Below are 17,896 nucleotides of genomic sequence, written 5' to 3' on the forward strand. Positions count from 1 at the left end.
ATTAAGGCTTCATATTCAGCCTGGTTATTGGAACAGGTAGCTTCATCCACTCTAAAACCATGGGTAGTTTCTGTCCCCTGTGGAGACTTGATTACAATACCAATTCCAATTAACCCATTTGCTTTCGACCCATCGAACCACATTTGCCATGGCTCAACACTGGTCATACCAAGTTCCATGATCTCCTGGTTCTCAGTTTGAGATGGATGGTCTGCCAAGAAATTGGCTAAAACCTGCCCTTTTACTGCCCTTTGAGGGACATATTCTAGATGAAATTCTGATAAGGCAAGTATCCATTTGCCAATTCTTCCCCTCAACATTGGTCTAGATAACATATATTTAACCAAATCTGTGGTTGCAATTACCAAGACAGTTGTAGGCAAAAGATAATATCTTAATTTTATTGCAGCAAAATACAAAGCAAGACACAGCTTTTCAACAGCTGAGTATTTACATTCACACGAACTTAAGAACCTACTAAGGTAATAAATAGCTTGCTCCTTGCCTTCTTCATTATCTTGGGCTAAGAAAGCTCCCAATGAATCCTCTGCTGCAGCTATGTATAACTTCAAGGGCTTGTTCCCCTTTGGTGGCATCAGCACTGGAGGTTTAGCCAAGTAGGCCTTGATACCTTCGAAAGCAATCTGATGCTCTGCTGTCCACACAAATTCCTCTTCATCTTTCAGCCTTAACAAGGAAGAAAATATTTTAGTTTTCCCTGCAGTGTTAGAAATGAACCTTCGAAGAAAGTTAACCTGCCCAAGGAACCTTTGTAATTCTTTCTTACTTGATGGGGGTTTGGCTTCGATGATTGCTTTGGCTTTATTCTGATCAATCTGTATTCCTTTCTTGTGAACAACATAGCCCAAGAAATTTCCAGATGATACCCCAAAAGCACATTTAAGAGGATTGAGCTTTAACTTGAACTTCCTCATCCTTTCAAAAGCTGCTTCTAAGTGAAACAGGTGCTCTTTCATGGATTGGGATTTAACTACAATATCATCAATATAACATTCCAGATATCCTCCAATAAGATCATGAAAGATAGTGTTCATGGCTCTTTGGTATGTAGCTCCAGCATTCTTTAGACCAAATGGCATTTTAACCCACTCAAAGGTGCCAATATTCCCAGGACATCTGAACGCTGTCTTGTGGATATCTTCCTCTGCAATGCATATTTGGTTGTAGCCGGAATGCCCATCCATCATTGACAAGACTTGGTGACCTGCTGAACTATCTACCAGCAAGTCCACTATAGGCATAGGGTACTCATCTTTGGGAGTTGCTAGATTTAAATTTCTGAAATCGATACATACCCTCATTTTGCCATTCTTCTTGACTACAGGCACAATATTAGATAGCCACTCAACATACCTGGCTGTTCTAATAAAACCTGCCTTGAGGAGTCTAAGGATCTCTTCCTTGACCTTCTGAATTACTTCTGGACTCATCCTTCTTGGTTTCTGCTTATAGGGCCTGAAATTAGGCTTCATAGGGAGCCTATGTTCCACTAATGACCTGTCCAATCCTGGTAGTTCATTATAAGACCATGCAAAGCAATCTTTGTATTTCTTCAGAACAACCAAAAGCTGGTTTCTGTCCAGAGCATTCAAACAAGCACTTACATAAGTGGGCTGTTGTACAGAACCTTCCCCTAGATTTACTTCTTCTAAAGGATCTTGTGCATGAGAATTCCCTCTAGTTTCTGCTGCCTTTGAAGTGATCTTCGAGCTTGGTTCTGCCCCTAAGTTCTTCAGTTCAATATCTCTGCCCTCCTCCTCATAGACAAAATCTGTCCACAAGGCTTCCTCTTCCTGTATTTCTTGGACTTTTGTTTCAATGTCCAAGGCACAGTACTTACCAAGAGTCAAGACTCTAGCCTGTTGCTGCTGCTGTTTGCAGCCAATTATCATGGCCTCTCTCTCTTGCTCCTGAACTTTCTGGACTATTGCTTTTATGTCCAATGCTGAAAACTTGATCAAAGCCAAGGATTTGGCTTCTGGTGATTCCTCTCTTTGCCTATAACCAGGCATCATTGTCATCTCTAAGGACAACCTCTTCACCAGCACTTTTTTGGACTAAGTGCTTCAGGTGTGTCACCTCTTCATCAGCCGTCACTTCGGCTGAATTGTCATCTTTCATCAGTATACTGAGAGGTGTCACTCCCTCAATATACAATTTAGCCTCCGCAAAGTCTGCACAGGCTATGAAGGGTTGAGGATCTGCGTCGATCTCCTCTGTCTCTCCATTGCCCAAGGCCATCATGATTTTCTGATGTAAAGAAGAAGGCACACACTTGTTAGTGTGGATCCAGTCCCTTCCAAGCAAAGCATTGTATTTAGCATTACTGTCGATTACGAAAAATGCTGTCATACAATCCCTGGTTCCCACACTTAAATTAATGGGTAGAATCCCCTGAGCCATTTGTTTATCTCCAGCAAATCCAGCAATGGTTGTGCTGGTTGGTATCAACCTGGGATTCTTTTTCCCTAGTTTCTTCAAAGAAGATTTCGGGAGTAGGTTCACTGCTGCCCCATTGTCTACTAGGACTCGGTTCAGCTGTACCCCATCAAAGAAAGCTTTGATGTACAAGGGCCTGACGTGCTGTGTCATCGAATCCGAGGGGTACTCAAATGGATATGATAGATTGATGCTTACCACTTCTTCACTCTCATATCCATCTTCCATCGGGATGACCATTTCGAAGTTATCTTGCACCATACTTGCTTGTGAATCTTCACTGGAGATCTGAACTGGGTCAGCTTCCTGCCCCTCTTGATTCTCATCTCCAGCTTGAAATTCTTGTGGCAATATGTGCACCATGTTTACTGATACTGGGGGAAACGAGCCAAACTGGATGGCTGGCTGTACTTGTTTCCCCTCTTGGTTACTTTGGTTGACTCCCTCAGAAACATCCTGCATGATGCATTCTGGTATTTCATCACTAACTGATCCCTTCGAAGGATTTTTTTTCAACTGGCTCTTTAGTCAGAAACGTTTGCTCAGCCATGAAAGCTTCAAACATCTCTTCCTCCACAACCTCTTTCTTCTGACTCACGCTAATCTCTTCTTCAGTCTCACTATCTGTTTCCATCAGAGCTTTCTCCAACCCTACCAAACTGGCCTTTTCTCTGGTTTTCAGTTCAGAATGAACCTTGGCCAACTGTTCTCGGCTGCAGACCACTGTGCTCTGTGGAACTGGCTTTGGAGCATGGTCTGATTTTAGGTTCTTCCTCCCTTCCGTTTTGACTGATGAAGAATTTTCTCCACCTTCCTTCAGATCCTTTTGGTACTGGGTGTACCTGCGCTGAATTTTTCTCCTCTGTGATCTTGAGATGACTGGGATCATGTCGGGTTCCCTCGTCTTTGGGTGTTTAAGCAGTACCCAGTTGTTCGGAGCCACCATAGGAGGCTTGATCATCCTGCCTTGGTTTACAGTATCTCCATAAGCACGTACCTCCCTAGGTTTGTTTTGCATTACAAACCAATCCGGGACCCCAGGTACCCATGAGCTTACTGATTCAGAAGCTGACCTGCCTTTTTCCACCTTCGAAGCCATCTTCGAAACTGGCCGTGAAGGTAAGTGCTTGGTTTTGTCCTCATGTTTTGAATCTGGTTCAGACCTTCGATAAGGGTGACCATTTTCTGTCCTGCGTGAAACTGATCTAGGGAGCCAATCTCTGGCTTTGATTCCATGGACTGAACTCCTCTCCAGCTTTCTTTCAGAATTGCTACTCTGCATTCTATAATAATTATGTGGTCTGGATTCATGCAAGAGTTCCTTGCCTTTGTCATGCATTCTGTTTACCACAGGCTCAACCACTGGTGGTCTCTGCCTATCACTAGCCGGATACGGCCTTTTGTTGTAAGCATTGGTTGATTTAGGACGTCTCTGAACATCCCTGTAGTATTGCTTCCCATCAGTTGGAAGCCCCTTCAACCACTTGTAACTGAGTCTGCACCTGGGGCACATTCTCTGCATCACTGCTGCTTCTAAAGAATCATCATCCAGTGACTCTTCATCAGAACATTCCATCTGGTGTGAGGAACCTTGTTCAATAACTGGTAGTCTTCTAGTATTCTTCTTGACGTTGGTTTGATTAGCAACATGCATCTGCACATTGACTTCCTCCAATTCTGTCAAGGACAAGTTCTGGAAATCTGATGTAATGACATTGGCTGCTGCCTCTCCAACTTCTGGAAAGGGATCACTGTCAATTCCCATGGCTTTTTCTGTTTTAGCTGAGAACTTCAAACTTCCTTTCCGAATCTGTTCTTGGATCCTGTCTCGAAAAACAATGCAGTTTTTAGTCGAGTGAGACCAAGAATTATGCCATTTACAGTATACTTTTCCTTTCAGTTCATCCGGAGATGGTAGTTTTACTCCTTTGGGCAACTTAAGGAAATTAGCCGCGAGCAAATGATCAAAGATGTCATCTGCTTTTGTTAAATCGAAAGAGTATTTTCTGTGAAAGTCTTTCTTTTTAAACTGCTGGTCTATAGTTGTATCCTTACGAATTAATGCTTCACAGATTACAGGTTCTTTGCCTACAATCTCTGCTGCATCTATTTCATAATTAGGATCTCTATAATATGTCTTATATGATGCATTATTTCGATCTTGTTCCTCTTCTAATAATGTTTCATATCGAGACACCTTATAGGTCAGTTCGACCAAATCTCTGAATTCAGTTGAATCAAACTTCTTTCGAAGCCTGAATTCTAAACCATTTTGAGCCAATCTGACGAATTCTGGCTCTGGCAGGATGACTCTACATTTATTTCGAGCCCTTTTAAATCTGGCAATAAACTGAGTAGCCTTTTCTTCAGGCCTTTGACTCAACCTAGCCAAATCTGCCATAGATACTTCTGGTTCTGATTGGAAGAATTGGGCATGAAATGCCTCTTCCATTTGTTGCCAATTTTGAATGGAGCCAGGTGTAAGGTTGATGTACCATACAAATGCTCCTCCCGTTAGGGAATTTGGAAATAATCTCAGTTTCATATAATCATGGTTAGTGAATTCACCGCATTGAGCAGCAAATCTAGCAATATGTTCTATCGTTGATTGATTTCCAGTCCCATAAAAAAGGGTAAAATCTGGTATCCTGAATCCCCTTGGGTATTCATGTACCCTATCTACCCATTCTGGGTATGGTTTTCTGTATATAGGAGTCTGGACCCCCCGAGCCATTGGTCCACATATCTCCCTAACAATATCAACAATCTGGTCTCTAGGGACCATATTTTGTGCCTGCTGAACCACTACTGGAGGAGCAAACACAGGATTTGGTGGATAAACTTGTGCTTGTGGTCCTCTTGGTCCATAAGGTGGTAAATTTGGGGCTGGTTGTCCTTGCGGTGCAGGTTGCTGTTGAGGGTATGGGTAACCTCTTTGAGCATGACCTGCGAAAGGACCTGCAACAGGTGCTGGGACAGGTGTCGTGTCTCTACCATTTGTAGGAAAACCCTCCAACCCCCCGGGTGTAAATTCGAATAAGGGATTGGTGTACCCTCTTGTGCCAGGTATGGCTTCGAACATAGGATTTGTAACCATTCTTACACCAATTTCTTGTACTTGGCCAGATCCACCAACTTGTGTGGCTTCATTATTAAGTGCTGAGGTATTTTGGCCTGCTATAGGCCTTGAAATGGGTTCATACCAAGACTGAGGTGATGGTCTTTCAAAGTTTTGGGTACTAGTTTGACCATTAACTTGCATAGGCTGTTTTTCTCTAGCCAATCTTTGCTGGGGGACATTTACAACTTCCTCCGTTTGTCTTGTGTTTGTTGGTTGGTGGTTATTCATTCGATCCAAAAAGGATGTTGCCCACCTTTCCATTGTGTTCATTAGTTGTTGTCCCATGGCATTCACTAAACCATCCCATGGATTTGTTGGCATAGTGGACGGTCCAATTCCTTGGTTTTGTCCAATAATATGAACATATGGTTCTTGTCCAGAAGTACTGGTCTGCTCGACCATGGGTTCTGACAATATAGGAGTTTCCACAGGATGTGTTACCACATTATCCTCTGGATTTGGTATTTCTACCTCTCCTTCCACGCCTTCTTCGAAGCGTTCATTTTCTCCTTGTCGTCTTCTTCTAGCCATTTTTAATTAAGTCCCACTGGGCGTGCCAAAAATATATGTTGGCTTTTTGGCTTTTCGAAGGGTATTTTTGTGAATGTGAGCGTGCCAGCAAGGATCAATCAGTCCTTACAGAAATTATAATTGCCAACCAATTATCAGACGATTGTGTTTTAGTTCTTTTCAGCCTCAATGAAGAGGACTTTTACTGGTGGCTTGACTTAGGAGAAATTAAGAGAAATAACAGTAATATGAAGAACAATTGAAGTATTTCATAAAAATGAACACTTACAACGGTCCGAACTCAGCCTCGGAGAGGTTTACAACAGCAGTCTACTTGAATCTACTTGAAGCTACTCCTATGAATCGAAGTGCAGTGCGAGTATTTAAAGTGCAGATATTTAAAGAACAGGTATTTAAGGACTGGAAATGTAAATGACTGGAAAGAAAATATATGAAGTAAATGACTGGTTTGTATGGTCTGAGTCCGTCCTTCTTTCTGGGGGCTACCCTGCTATTTATACTCGTCAGTGATGACCTTCGAACTGCACTTCGAACTGTCGAACTGCTCCTCCATGATCGCTGGTCATGCTTCCTTACAAGTAGCTCCATTACGCCATTACTGGCAGTTGAGCTTCCCTCTTGTACTTAGATTTGAATATGAGTAACCGTTTGAAGACACGTCATCTTGCATCCCGTTTATTTGATCTAGTGTTACTCGGATCATGTGAGGACCAATGTTTATTGTCACGTGTACGATCAGGATTAAAGGCTTGAATAACCTTCCTTTATTATCCTTACTATGCCACGTGTCGAACTGTAACTGGCTTTTACAAAATATGTAGCCAACAGTCATCTATACTAAATTTGGTGAATTAGCTTTATATAACAAGAATAATAATATAGATAATATAAATGTCACATAATATTTTTGAATTACGCAACCAATAAATTGCATGTCATGCGATAAGTTTAGTAGGGATTTGAGAGTGATGGTTTTGTCCACTTGTCACTAATGGTTTTAAAATTTTCAATTACTGCATGAGACTTTGAAGTTTCGTTTAGATTACGATTTGGTGAGGGAAACGTAACCACAGAAAAATGCAAAATAATGACTCGTTAGGCCACATTATTTTTTAATTTAAAAATTAAAAAATTATTAAAAAAATTAAAAAGTCAACAATTTATACTAAAATATCAAAGATTTCATTTTTCTCTACTTTTTGTGAATATTTTCGTAAAAAAATCAAAAAATCATCTAAAACATATTAGCATTTTTACATCATATTTTAAAATTTTAACCTTTTCTGATGGTACAATTATTGCATTTTAAAAATATTTATTTTTCAAAATTATCCTTTGATAGTACATTTTTTTAGGAACATCAATTGTCATAATTGTAATTTTATTTATTATTAAATTTAAAAGGAAAGCAAAATAGTAAATTTATATTATTTTATTTCTTAATTTTTAAAAAGAGGCTAATATTTTAAGATAATGAAAAATAAAATAAGGGACTTATATTTTGAAATGAAAATAGTAGAAATGATTTTATAATTGTTCTCCTTGTTTGATTTTCTTTAAAAATATGGAGATAGTAGTTGTGTGATTCCGGTTGCATTGGCGAAGAGAGATGATGGTGCGGGGAAATGAATGAAAGGGATGTTAATAGTGAATGGATCATTTTGTTCATAATTTCCCTTCATTTGTTGAAAGAGCAGCAGTAAATGAATTGTTTTGCCCCTAATTTCCTTTTTAATTGCTAATTTTTTAACATGTATTAATTAGATCAAAGTGACACACTGTAAAAAATTGACAAAATTAATGTAATTAAAATTACAAAGACCACTGACAATATAAGAAGAGAAAAAAATAAAAGAACTTTATAAACCAAATTGACATGTCAAAGGGCCAGTTTGGGAACACAATAAAAAGTCAAAAGTCAACTTTTAACCTATTTGGATCATATCACCTCTCTTATTTTTTACACGTTTTTTCAAAAAAGAAATCAAAAAAAGTTAAAAAATCAACTTTTAATTATCTTTCCAAAACACCCAAAAAGAGTAGATTTGTGGAGCTTTGACTACTAACATGATGAGAATGCCTTTGTATGAAATCTACATATCATTTTCCTGAAACTCAAAAACTTCACGGAGAGAGTCCCATTCTACTTCTCTTTAGAAATAAACCAATTGAATAGGTATTTTTATTGTGTAAATTCATATAAGAGGTGAAAAAACAACAAAATTCATTCATATTTCAATATGCAATATGAAAATCTCACATGATCATGGCCTAGGAAGTTAAAAGTCCGAACCTGTGACTTGCCTTTCTTTATCAAGGAGAATTGGTTGAGATTCAGTTGGATCCCACGCTAGACGAAACTAGGGATATGGCAGGCAGTAGGAGGAGAAAATAAAAGAGGGGAAGGAATTTCACTGCATCCACTAAACAATCATTAGCATGTGATTTCACATTAAGTGTTATAAGTAAAGCGGTTAAGAACAATATCAACAGAAGCATCTGTGGATGTCAAAGTGTAACTTGACAGTCAGCCAAAAAGCCCAAGCAAAGATGTTGCCCGAGCAACTATCTCAACCTGCCCCCAAGCAGAAATTATCTCATAGGTCAGACCTATAGGATCTGCAAACATACGGCCAAGTGGTAGGCGAACTTACCAGATAATTATCCTGCCCCAAGTAAGGTCACAGCTTCAAAATGGTACCGAAGTGTCGACTATGACTTTAACATCTAAATATGGGACTAAGTAACCAAATCATTTTCTCTAAAATAGCAATCTACTTTCGATGCATGTTAAGAAATTTATTCTCCTCTCCCTGCTTTTCTACAAGGAAAATCCAGTGAAATATAAAAAATGACAAACATTGATTCTAGTAAGAGCTCAGGAGGATGGAAACCAATGACATGTCACCTAATCAACCAAAGAACTAATTTATCTGATACATTTCAGAAGAAAAAACAAAAACCCTCTTCTGATCAGTAGTCAAGATTATAATCCCCAAACAAACACATCCAACTAATGGTGTAGTAGTGTGTGATGTGTAAAAGCTATCAAGGTTATGTGCAAGTGCAAGCACATGGAAGCTTAAGAAATGTAAAATATTCAATCCACAGATAGCAGCAACAGAAGTTTAAGAAGGCCAAATTGTTTCCACAATATGTCACCTTTGGACTACAGACTCTGTAATGTGTCTTCTATTATTAGTAAAAAAAACCCCAACTTATGAAATTCTTAACTCGTTGGCAGCCAAAGGTTGTAAAAAATGAAAAAAAAAAAGTTTCGTAGCCAATTTTATGGACACACCCACTCCCACACCCACCCTATCTTTTGAGCAAATACTGTTAAGCCATCCAATGATATTAGGAAAAAAGTGTCTCCATGTCATCTTGTTCAACAAGGACCAGGACCAAATGTTCCGCCACTGACAGCCACGATAAAATACTCCCTGGGCATGCTACCAACTGAGGCATGGGTTGACAAATGATTTGTTAAAGCCCTCTCTCTCTGTGGGTCAATTGGCTTGCATAGACTCCTATATATGTTACATACAATTGCTAACCCAATGGAGAACTAAATAAGCATCTCACAGACTATGACTAGTTTATATTTAGCATAGAAGCAAAACTGTAAGATTGCTTATTAACCATTAACAATTGACTATAGTCTATCTGACATTGAAGTTTAAAATATTTTCTCAAGTTACTCTTCATCCATCTTACGTTGTAATTCTCTAAGTACGTTGACCACAAATACTTATTAGTCCTACCAGTCAATGCCACATAAATCTGTCATAATCTCAGCATAAAAGTTAAATGTGTAACAAGGATCATAATCATAGAATATAATCTTAAATTCCATCCAAATGAGATAAATGTCCATGTTTTATGCCAAACAAGAGCTACTTATTTTTTTTCCTTTAACTGACGAGTTTATTTATTTATGTTTTTAAAAAATAAGGGAAACTTCATCAAAAAAATCAAAACTAATTAACTCAAATAGAAACACTCCCAAATGTAAGAAGATAGCATAGAGACAAAACTAGAGGACACATCAGTGAACCAACAAGTCAAAAATACGATGAAATGCGCAGTACAGTTGCTGTCCTGGTGCGCACCTGAGTTTGTGGGCATCAAGATAGCATTGCACTTGGCCTATATAAGATCTGCAGAAGAATGCAGGAATTTAGAGCAATGGAATATCCATTGATATAACTCAAAATAATTCAATATGACAAACAATACATAATGTGGCCATCAATGTACAAAATTGACATATCTTATGAAACAATCAAACTGACAACAAATCAAAGGGCTTATAAACAAGAAAATCAAATTTGGAATGAAAAACTATGAGGTAATGCTAATTACAGTGAACAGAAAGTACAATTAAAAGTACTATGGACATACATACAGGAATGGGTATGCGTACAGGAATGCATAAAATCAGTTCACATCCTTGAGTTTTTTTACCAATGCATCTAGAGACTTCTTTTTTGGGTTCGGCTTGTATCCCCTAGATCCAAAGGTTCCAAATAACCGATCCGACTGATCCCTTAATTTTTCCGATATAATGACTACTTTCCTGTAATCCAAAGCATTATAACTTCTTTCCCTGATTACTGGATTTAAGAAATTTTCTGGATGATTGCTCAAGAGCAAATTAATCAATTGCCTTGCCTCTGCAAGAGCAGTTTTCAACTGATTCGCATCTGCATCTGACAAAAGAGAAGCCTGATTTTCCGCAAATGATTCCAACAACCGAATATCAACATCAATACCCATGATAGCATTTATGCTAAACCTCTTAACTGATTCCCCAAGTAAAGCCCCAACAATCATCTCTGATATGTGAGAAAGAACATCTAGTAAAACTCTTTTAAGAACCTGAACTGGCAATATCTGCTGAGCACTGGAAACCAGAGTTTCCAAATATATAATTACTTCATTCACATATTCATTCCCATTTTGAGAAGGGTCATCTGCGATCCAGTTCACATTCTCAATCAGTGTCAAGAACCCATCAATTTTCTGTTTAAGCAACCCAGAAAGCATCTCTTCAGCGGCATCACGGGCTTTGCTCAGCGGAAACTGCCTCCTACTCCTCTCCACCATTCTCAAAGGAACACCTGAAAGCTGTGCTGCATGACGAAAGAAGAAACCACAAGCACGCTCCAATACAGCCATATTTGCTGCTGCTTGCATTCCTTGAGAGACTCCATGAATGGAAGTATTAATAAGTTTCAACAATGCTCCATCCAACACCTCAGTCAGAAGCCGGTCCAAATACTTCTTCACAACATCATAGAAATCAAGCTGCCCACTGTAGGCCATAAAACTCACCGAATCCTCAATAAAGGACCGTACTATTCGACAACAATCAGGCGCTGTAGAAGAAAATGGTGCAACATATGGAAATGCAGGTACAATATCAGAAGTTTGTATCTGAAATGAAAGCACATTCATCGAATACTCATATTCTTTCTTCATCAACATCTGCTCAAACTTATCAGCAGCAAGTGCTTCTGCAATCTGTTTGCGACAATCAGACAACAATAGCTCATGGTACTTGTCTCTGTGCTTGCTCAATACATCAAGCAAAGCATCAATAGGGTATCCATACCGACGCAAAGTCACTCCGAGCAAACTCACGTAGTCCTTTATCAACAACAAATGATTTGCTGTTTGCATCCTAGAAAATTGGTCTTCTAATACAGAACACATTTTACTCACAGCAGCATCCCACAAATTTTCTACTTCCATTTTAGATATCAATTGTCCACCAGTCCTCAAAATTCGATCTTCAACTATAAAGAAACCAGCAATTTGGGCAAAAAAAGTCTGATGAGATTCAAGAAAAGGTGTCATTGAAGATACCTGAAAGTCCGAAGTCAATTGAAGTTTTCTGTTCTCGAAATAATACTTTTTGAATCGATCTTCAAGCCCTAGCGTCTTGTGTATATGATACGCTCGATAGAGTGGAGTCAAATCAAACCCTAACATTCCATTCCCACTATTACTATAACCATCCTTACCTTCCTCACCGATTCCACTCAGTACGTCGTCGTCTTCTTCTTCCAAAGCATAAACACAGTCTCTCAAACTGAGTCGACTCTGTTCCTCGGCTTGCCTCTGCTTCATACGCAGCTCTTCTTCTCTCTGCCTCGCAGCCGAGGCTTGTCCGATAGCGAGTTGGCCTAAATTACGACTCACTATACGAACCTCAACGAGCCAATCACCGAATTCCTTGCTGACTCGGCGTTCGATGTGCGACCGAATCGCCGGAATCTGCTTCTCCAGCATTCTCCGGAGCGTAGACGATGGCGTTTTGTCGAGAAACTCAGTCTCGATTGTGTCCACACATTTCAACGCCATGTAGAAATCATTCTCAGAGAGATGAACATTGGCTCGCGAACAAAGCTCGATCAATTGAACGCAGGTTCGAACCGAGTCGATTGCGAGAGAGACGTTGCGGTACTCGGCCCGAGCCTCGATGAAGGAGTCGAGAGAGGACAAGAGAGGAGCAGCGACGGAGTGAAGCATAGAGGTGGAATTGGAGAGAGAAGATTTGAGGGAATCGACGTCGGAGAGGAGAGACCGGAGGTCATCGACGGCCATGATGAAGTCTTGGTAGTGAGCTTTACAGACTTCCTCGATCTCGGACTCTTTGGATTTGGAGAAGTGGCGGAGGTGGTGGAGGACAGTGTCGGGCTTGCCGGAGGCGAAGGCTTTGCGGACGAAGGGGGCCAAGTCTTCGCCGTTGGAGACGGCGGCGGAGAGGAGGACCTGGTCGAGCTTGTCGGCATCGGGTGTGGCGGCGGTGGTGGTGACTTTCCGGCGTAATTTCGACGAGTGCATCGTTGGCTATGCGGTTGCTGACAGCAAATAACCGCTACAGTCTCTCACACGAAGTAGATTTAGGAGAGAGAAAAATAATGGAGGATCTGTTACTGACTAAAATACCCATTGGAACAGGCAATAAGTTGTTGGGCCGAGGGCAGGGATAACAGTAATTTGACAAAGGATTACTATAATTTTCTGACTGGATGGGTCCGGCGGCAGTCCTGTCCGAAACCGATTGTCTGACGGTGTAATTTTTGTTCTAATATGAATTATTGTGTGATGTTTGGAGAAATTGATAAAAAAGTTAGGTTGTGTTTGGTTAAATTTCTAAATTATAATTTTACTTTCACATTTTAATGTCATGTTTAGATATATCTTTTAAATTATATTTTCACAATAAAAATAAAAAATTGTAGAAAATTCTGTGTTAGGTGAGATTTTTTTTTAAAAAAAAATTTGACTCAACCGGTCGTCTGGCCTGTCAACCAGAACATAGCATTTTTTTTTTATTTATTTTTTATTTTTTATAATTGGCACTTGTTTTTTTATATTTTTAATAAAATAATATTTTCAGAATTTTTTAAAATTTTTTATAAGCTTTTAATAGATTTTTGAGTTGTGTATTTAGTTATAAATTGTAAGCTTTTGTATCAGATATCATATATCACATTAAAAATTTCCCACTCAATTCAAAACTCATTCACCAAACAAATTTTTCACATTCAAATCATAATTTTAAAACTTACAAATTTAAAATACAACTATATTCTCAAATCATATTTAGAAAATTTTACCAAACATTTCCTTGATTTTTTGACTTTTTTGTGATTTTTAACTTTTTTGTGTTCATGACGCAGCGAAATACACGAGGATTAGATATCGTTCTAGTAGACGAAAGGGGACTCTCGAATCCACGAGAAAAATAGAATCTTGAATCCACAAGGAAAAGAAAATATCTTAATATTATTGATTGAATGAATAAAAGTTGTTTTTGTCATGAGGCTTACATAGCTATTTATAATAAACTAAACCTAATACTTGTAGGAAAAGTAATTCTAAAATAAATTAGGAAACTTAAATCAATATAGTATGAATAACTCTTCCAAAAGAGTGACGTCATACTCGATACACCGTACAGATATTAGTCTAGTTGCTTTCTAGCGCCTAACCCGAATTCTCTATTTGCTCGCCTTCTATGCGCCAAATGAGATCTCGGATCTGGCTAATCATAATAGGCATAACATGGAAAGTGGGTACTAACATTCATGTTTGGTCCTTAACACGACCTCATCTTGGTTGTAACCAAGGCGACATGCATAGTACATAATTTACGCCTCTCTTGGCTCCAAATAAAAAATAAACCACTAGTCTCATCCTTGCTCGCTCCCAAGCGCCAAGGGCGATTGCTCATGTGAGTAAACCAATCTCGCCTGCTGACATCATCATCTGCTAACCATTATGACACAAACCATAATAGTGTCAACATCCCATCATCTTACAACAAATAAGTGATCGATCTAAAAAAAATTGACCACAGCTTGCGCAATTCTAGATTCCAAACATAAGCCTTATCAGCACCTCTTGCGATAAGCATATACAACAGAATCCTCCATGTGCGCCTCATATGAAGTGATTCAAGATCACTACCTCTTGCGCAATAACCTCTCTAAAGATATTTTGGTGACCAATTTGTGTTTATTCTTGATGCGCCCAACTAGTGCATTGAATCTTACAAGGAGCAAATTAATATACTACTAGTAACGCATTCTATCCACAGTCTAATGAGTAAGGTCAATGTTTACACAATTCAATTGACCATTTACTAAAGACAACACTTATCATGCCGAATACGCCCACATAGCGTACTTTAGGCTCCCACAATAAAAAAAAGATCAAGAAATATAGGTCATCTGTTTCTTCTAAAGACAATCCGAGGATTCACTCAATAGCTAAGGCTCAGGCTTTTACCGATAGGTAAGTCAATAGGTTTGCAATTTTGCATCTAGAATCGTTTTAGGATATTCCTTATGTAAGTCATCGAAGGCAAAACAGGAATTCTCTTAAAACAATCCCTAAGGATCGTACATCCGAGCATATAAATTACATCACCCATGTCCATCATATCTAAAATAGAGGACTGCCCACCCTAGGTGGCGACAACCTTATAAATTCTTGGCTCATAATGACTAAGTAAGGAAAAACTTCTTTTGGACCATTGATTATGCCTCAGTGGTCTTCATCGATCATCATTGGCCTATCATGGCTTGACGAAATCTAAGAACCACTATTTGGATAACTGTTTTAGGCTGTAAAAGATTTATTGGAACTAGCAACCTTTTTGCGCTCCTAACTTTTCACCATAAAAGCAGAAGGTAAATCCTTACGGATCTACTTATCCAATTCTCTAACGAGAATTTTGGGTCACAATGTCCACAAATCAATGTTCCGAATCATAGCTTAAGTCAAAATAACCTCACTCTCCAGGAGTAAGTCTTCTCATGGTCTACACTTTCCTCAATGGTGCGACTTTTCGGTATCTAGCGAGTCTTATGCCTCAACAATGACTATCCAAATTATGCATAACTTTAGAACAGTTTCGCGTCATAATGGAAAGTCAACCAAATTATAGAAATGGTTAATCCTCAAAGACTTTGTCTTAAACTGCGCCACATTGATCCACTTTAAAAACAGGGGACTAGAGCCTTTGGCATTATCCTAGGCTCTTTATCATCTTGCGGAGCAATCATAAATGTTTCCTTCTCAATTGCCCAGTGATGACGTGGAAAATTTTCACATTCGCTACCACGTAACTAAGAATGTAGAGTATTCTTCTCTAATGGAGTAATCCATTAGTAGGCACATCGCTCCCATTGTCCCTAGGATATTGGAAATTTCTTTCCATTCTCAACTAGGATACATAAAAGCGCTATGCTTAGAATTCTCTATCTTATAGAGTTCCAAAACTTTATTCACGTCACATTTACTAAGAAAAATTTATGTGACTTAGTTACACTACCACAAAGCTGCTTACCTACATGTACATGACCCGGAGGGTTTACATGACCGCATACAATAATGCGCCACATAACCCTATGTGTTTATAAAACAGCATACTATAATGCGCTATAGAACCCTAGGTCTTAACTTCGCAACCTTATGAGAAGTAAAATAAAGATAAGCTGCTTAACGGTTACAGATCGCCCATAGATGGCTCTCCGCTAACCCATTACTCAAATGGAGTGTAAAATCTGATATGGAGGGCACTTAGTTAGGGATATAGGCAACACAAACTAGTGCAATTCCTAATTGGGAAACATTTTGCGCCATTATCCACCTAACATTAACAATATTTAATTCCTTATCTCTACTACACCATTGTGTTGTTGAGTACTAGGAATAATCAACTTTCTAAGCATCTATCTCTCTTCACAGAGCTTTCTAAAAAAAGCTCAAATAGATACTCGCCACCTTGGTCAAAACTAAAAGCACAAAAGCTCTTATCTAATTGATCTCGACCTCATATGTGCAATGTCAAAAATCATGTCAAAACTTTTGACTTATGGGAGATCAAATAGTCTTGACTCAGATGCGTATCATAATCTATAAATGTGTCGAGATTGAGGCTTAGCTATCATACCCTTACACATATCTAGTCACAAATATCATAGTGGACTAAATACGCCAATACAAATAACCTTTTACGGCTTTCCTACTTACTTATGCACAACCATTGCGAACAAAGTTATACATTCACATGAGAGCATGATGTCACAAGCGAGTGGGCCCAAGAGGGCCTACTCAAACCATCTTGTCATCACCTCATTAATGTGATTAAGTATAATAAGCCAGCGGTTCATGACCAATGTCTTAAACTAATTCCAATCATCCTAATGTGTGAGTTCTTGAAGACAAGTTTTAAAGGTTTAGGCCCAACTAGGTAATGACTCACGACTAATTCATATTCACTAGATCATAAAAGGATGTCATGGAGATATCAAGTGCGCATAAGTCACAAATTTAACTAGTAAGTGCTAATCCCTTGCACCTTCAAGTCAATTTTATTCTCCATACACTTTAATGCATCTAGTTAAAAGATGACGATACTCCTCTTGCCATATCTATTTCTCGCTTCATAGTTACTTGTAATTAATTCTACTATCCACAAGAATGAGAGAATAAGCTATCAACTATGACAGCTCCTGAAGTAACTTAAGCACGAATTAGGCTAAAGAGTCTAATTCAACACAATGTTTTCACGAGCCATGCGTCGAATTCTTAGAGTCATAACAACCTTGTCGGCCTTAACCTTTTCATTACTATGCTGCAACGTTTGCGCTTAGTGGTAAACGTTATTCAAAAACGTTAGCCTAGCTAAGGAACCATACAAAGAAGCACCTCCTCATGTCTCACACTCAAGTGTGGAAACAATAAGTGTCCAGACTTAGACAAGTTGGCAATGCTAATAGATTCTGTAGCCACTTGGCGCTAATCTTTTCACTTAGTGTTAATAGATTTTGCTGCTACTAAGCGCTAATCTTTAATCTTCAAGTGATACTTCAATGCACACTATTATAGTGCGTGAAATTTTGCTCCATCCACTCCTAATAATTGGGTAGAGAGAAAAACACTGCTCGTATTGGCTACTCGTCTTACACTTAATGACTAATTTATTTAAGCTCGCATTTCTTGGATGACGTGACTCTTGAATGTTACTTCATCCAATGATGTAACATTATTTACAAGTCAAATTACAAAGTCAATCCGCGCAGCTCAATAGTCAAGATCATATACAAATCTTTTGAGGGCTTACTAATTTCATAACTCCAAAACTCGCCAACCACAACTACGTAGCGTGCCGCTAACCATAGCGCACACATTAGTTTTTATTGTGCCAAACAAGGCAACAAAACCACGGCAACTTTGAGTCATGTTTCCTTGCTATGGCTC

The 17,896-nt window shown here is 38.8% G+C and overlaps 1 protein-coding gene across 4 annotated transcripts; it reads right to left on the reverse strand.

Moving 5' to 3' along the window:
• Positions 1-6,340: 6,340 nt before the first annotated feature.
• Positions 6,341-13,136, reverse strand: LOC114321755 (exocyst complex component SEC15B). 4 transcript variants are annotated; one of them, XR_003650401.2, is made up of 3 exons: positions 10,521-13,136; positions 10,225-10,272; positions 6,341-8,526 (listed from the first exon to the last, which is right to left on the reverse strand). XR_003650401.2 is itself a non-coding variant. In XM_028268963.2 (2 exons), exon 1 carries the CDS (start codon positions 12,962-12,964, stop codon positions 10,553-10,555), a length of 2,412 nt encoding a protein of 803 aa, XP_028124764.2. In that variant the 5' UTR covers positions 12,965-13,136; the 3' UTR covers positions 6,341-10,272; positions 10,521-10,552. The 4 variants fall into 4 exon arrangements, 2 of the variants coding, with proteins under 2 accessions (XP_028124764.2, XP_082762278.1); XR_003650402.2 differs by having other exon boundaries at positions 10,517-13,136; XM_028268963.2 differs by having other exon boundaries at positions 6,341-10,272.
• Positions 13,137-17,896: the final 4,760 nt, after the last annotated feature.

Source organism: Camellia sinensis, chromosome 14 (genome assembly GCF_055761805.1).
Source record: "Camellia sinensis isolate YWXY chromosome 14, ASM5576180v1, whole genome shotgun sequence".
NCBI classification, from domain to species: domain Eukaryota; kingdom Viridiplantae; phylum Streptophyta; class Magnoliopsida; order Ericales; family Theaceae; genus Camellia; species Camellia sinensis.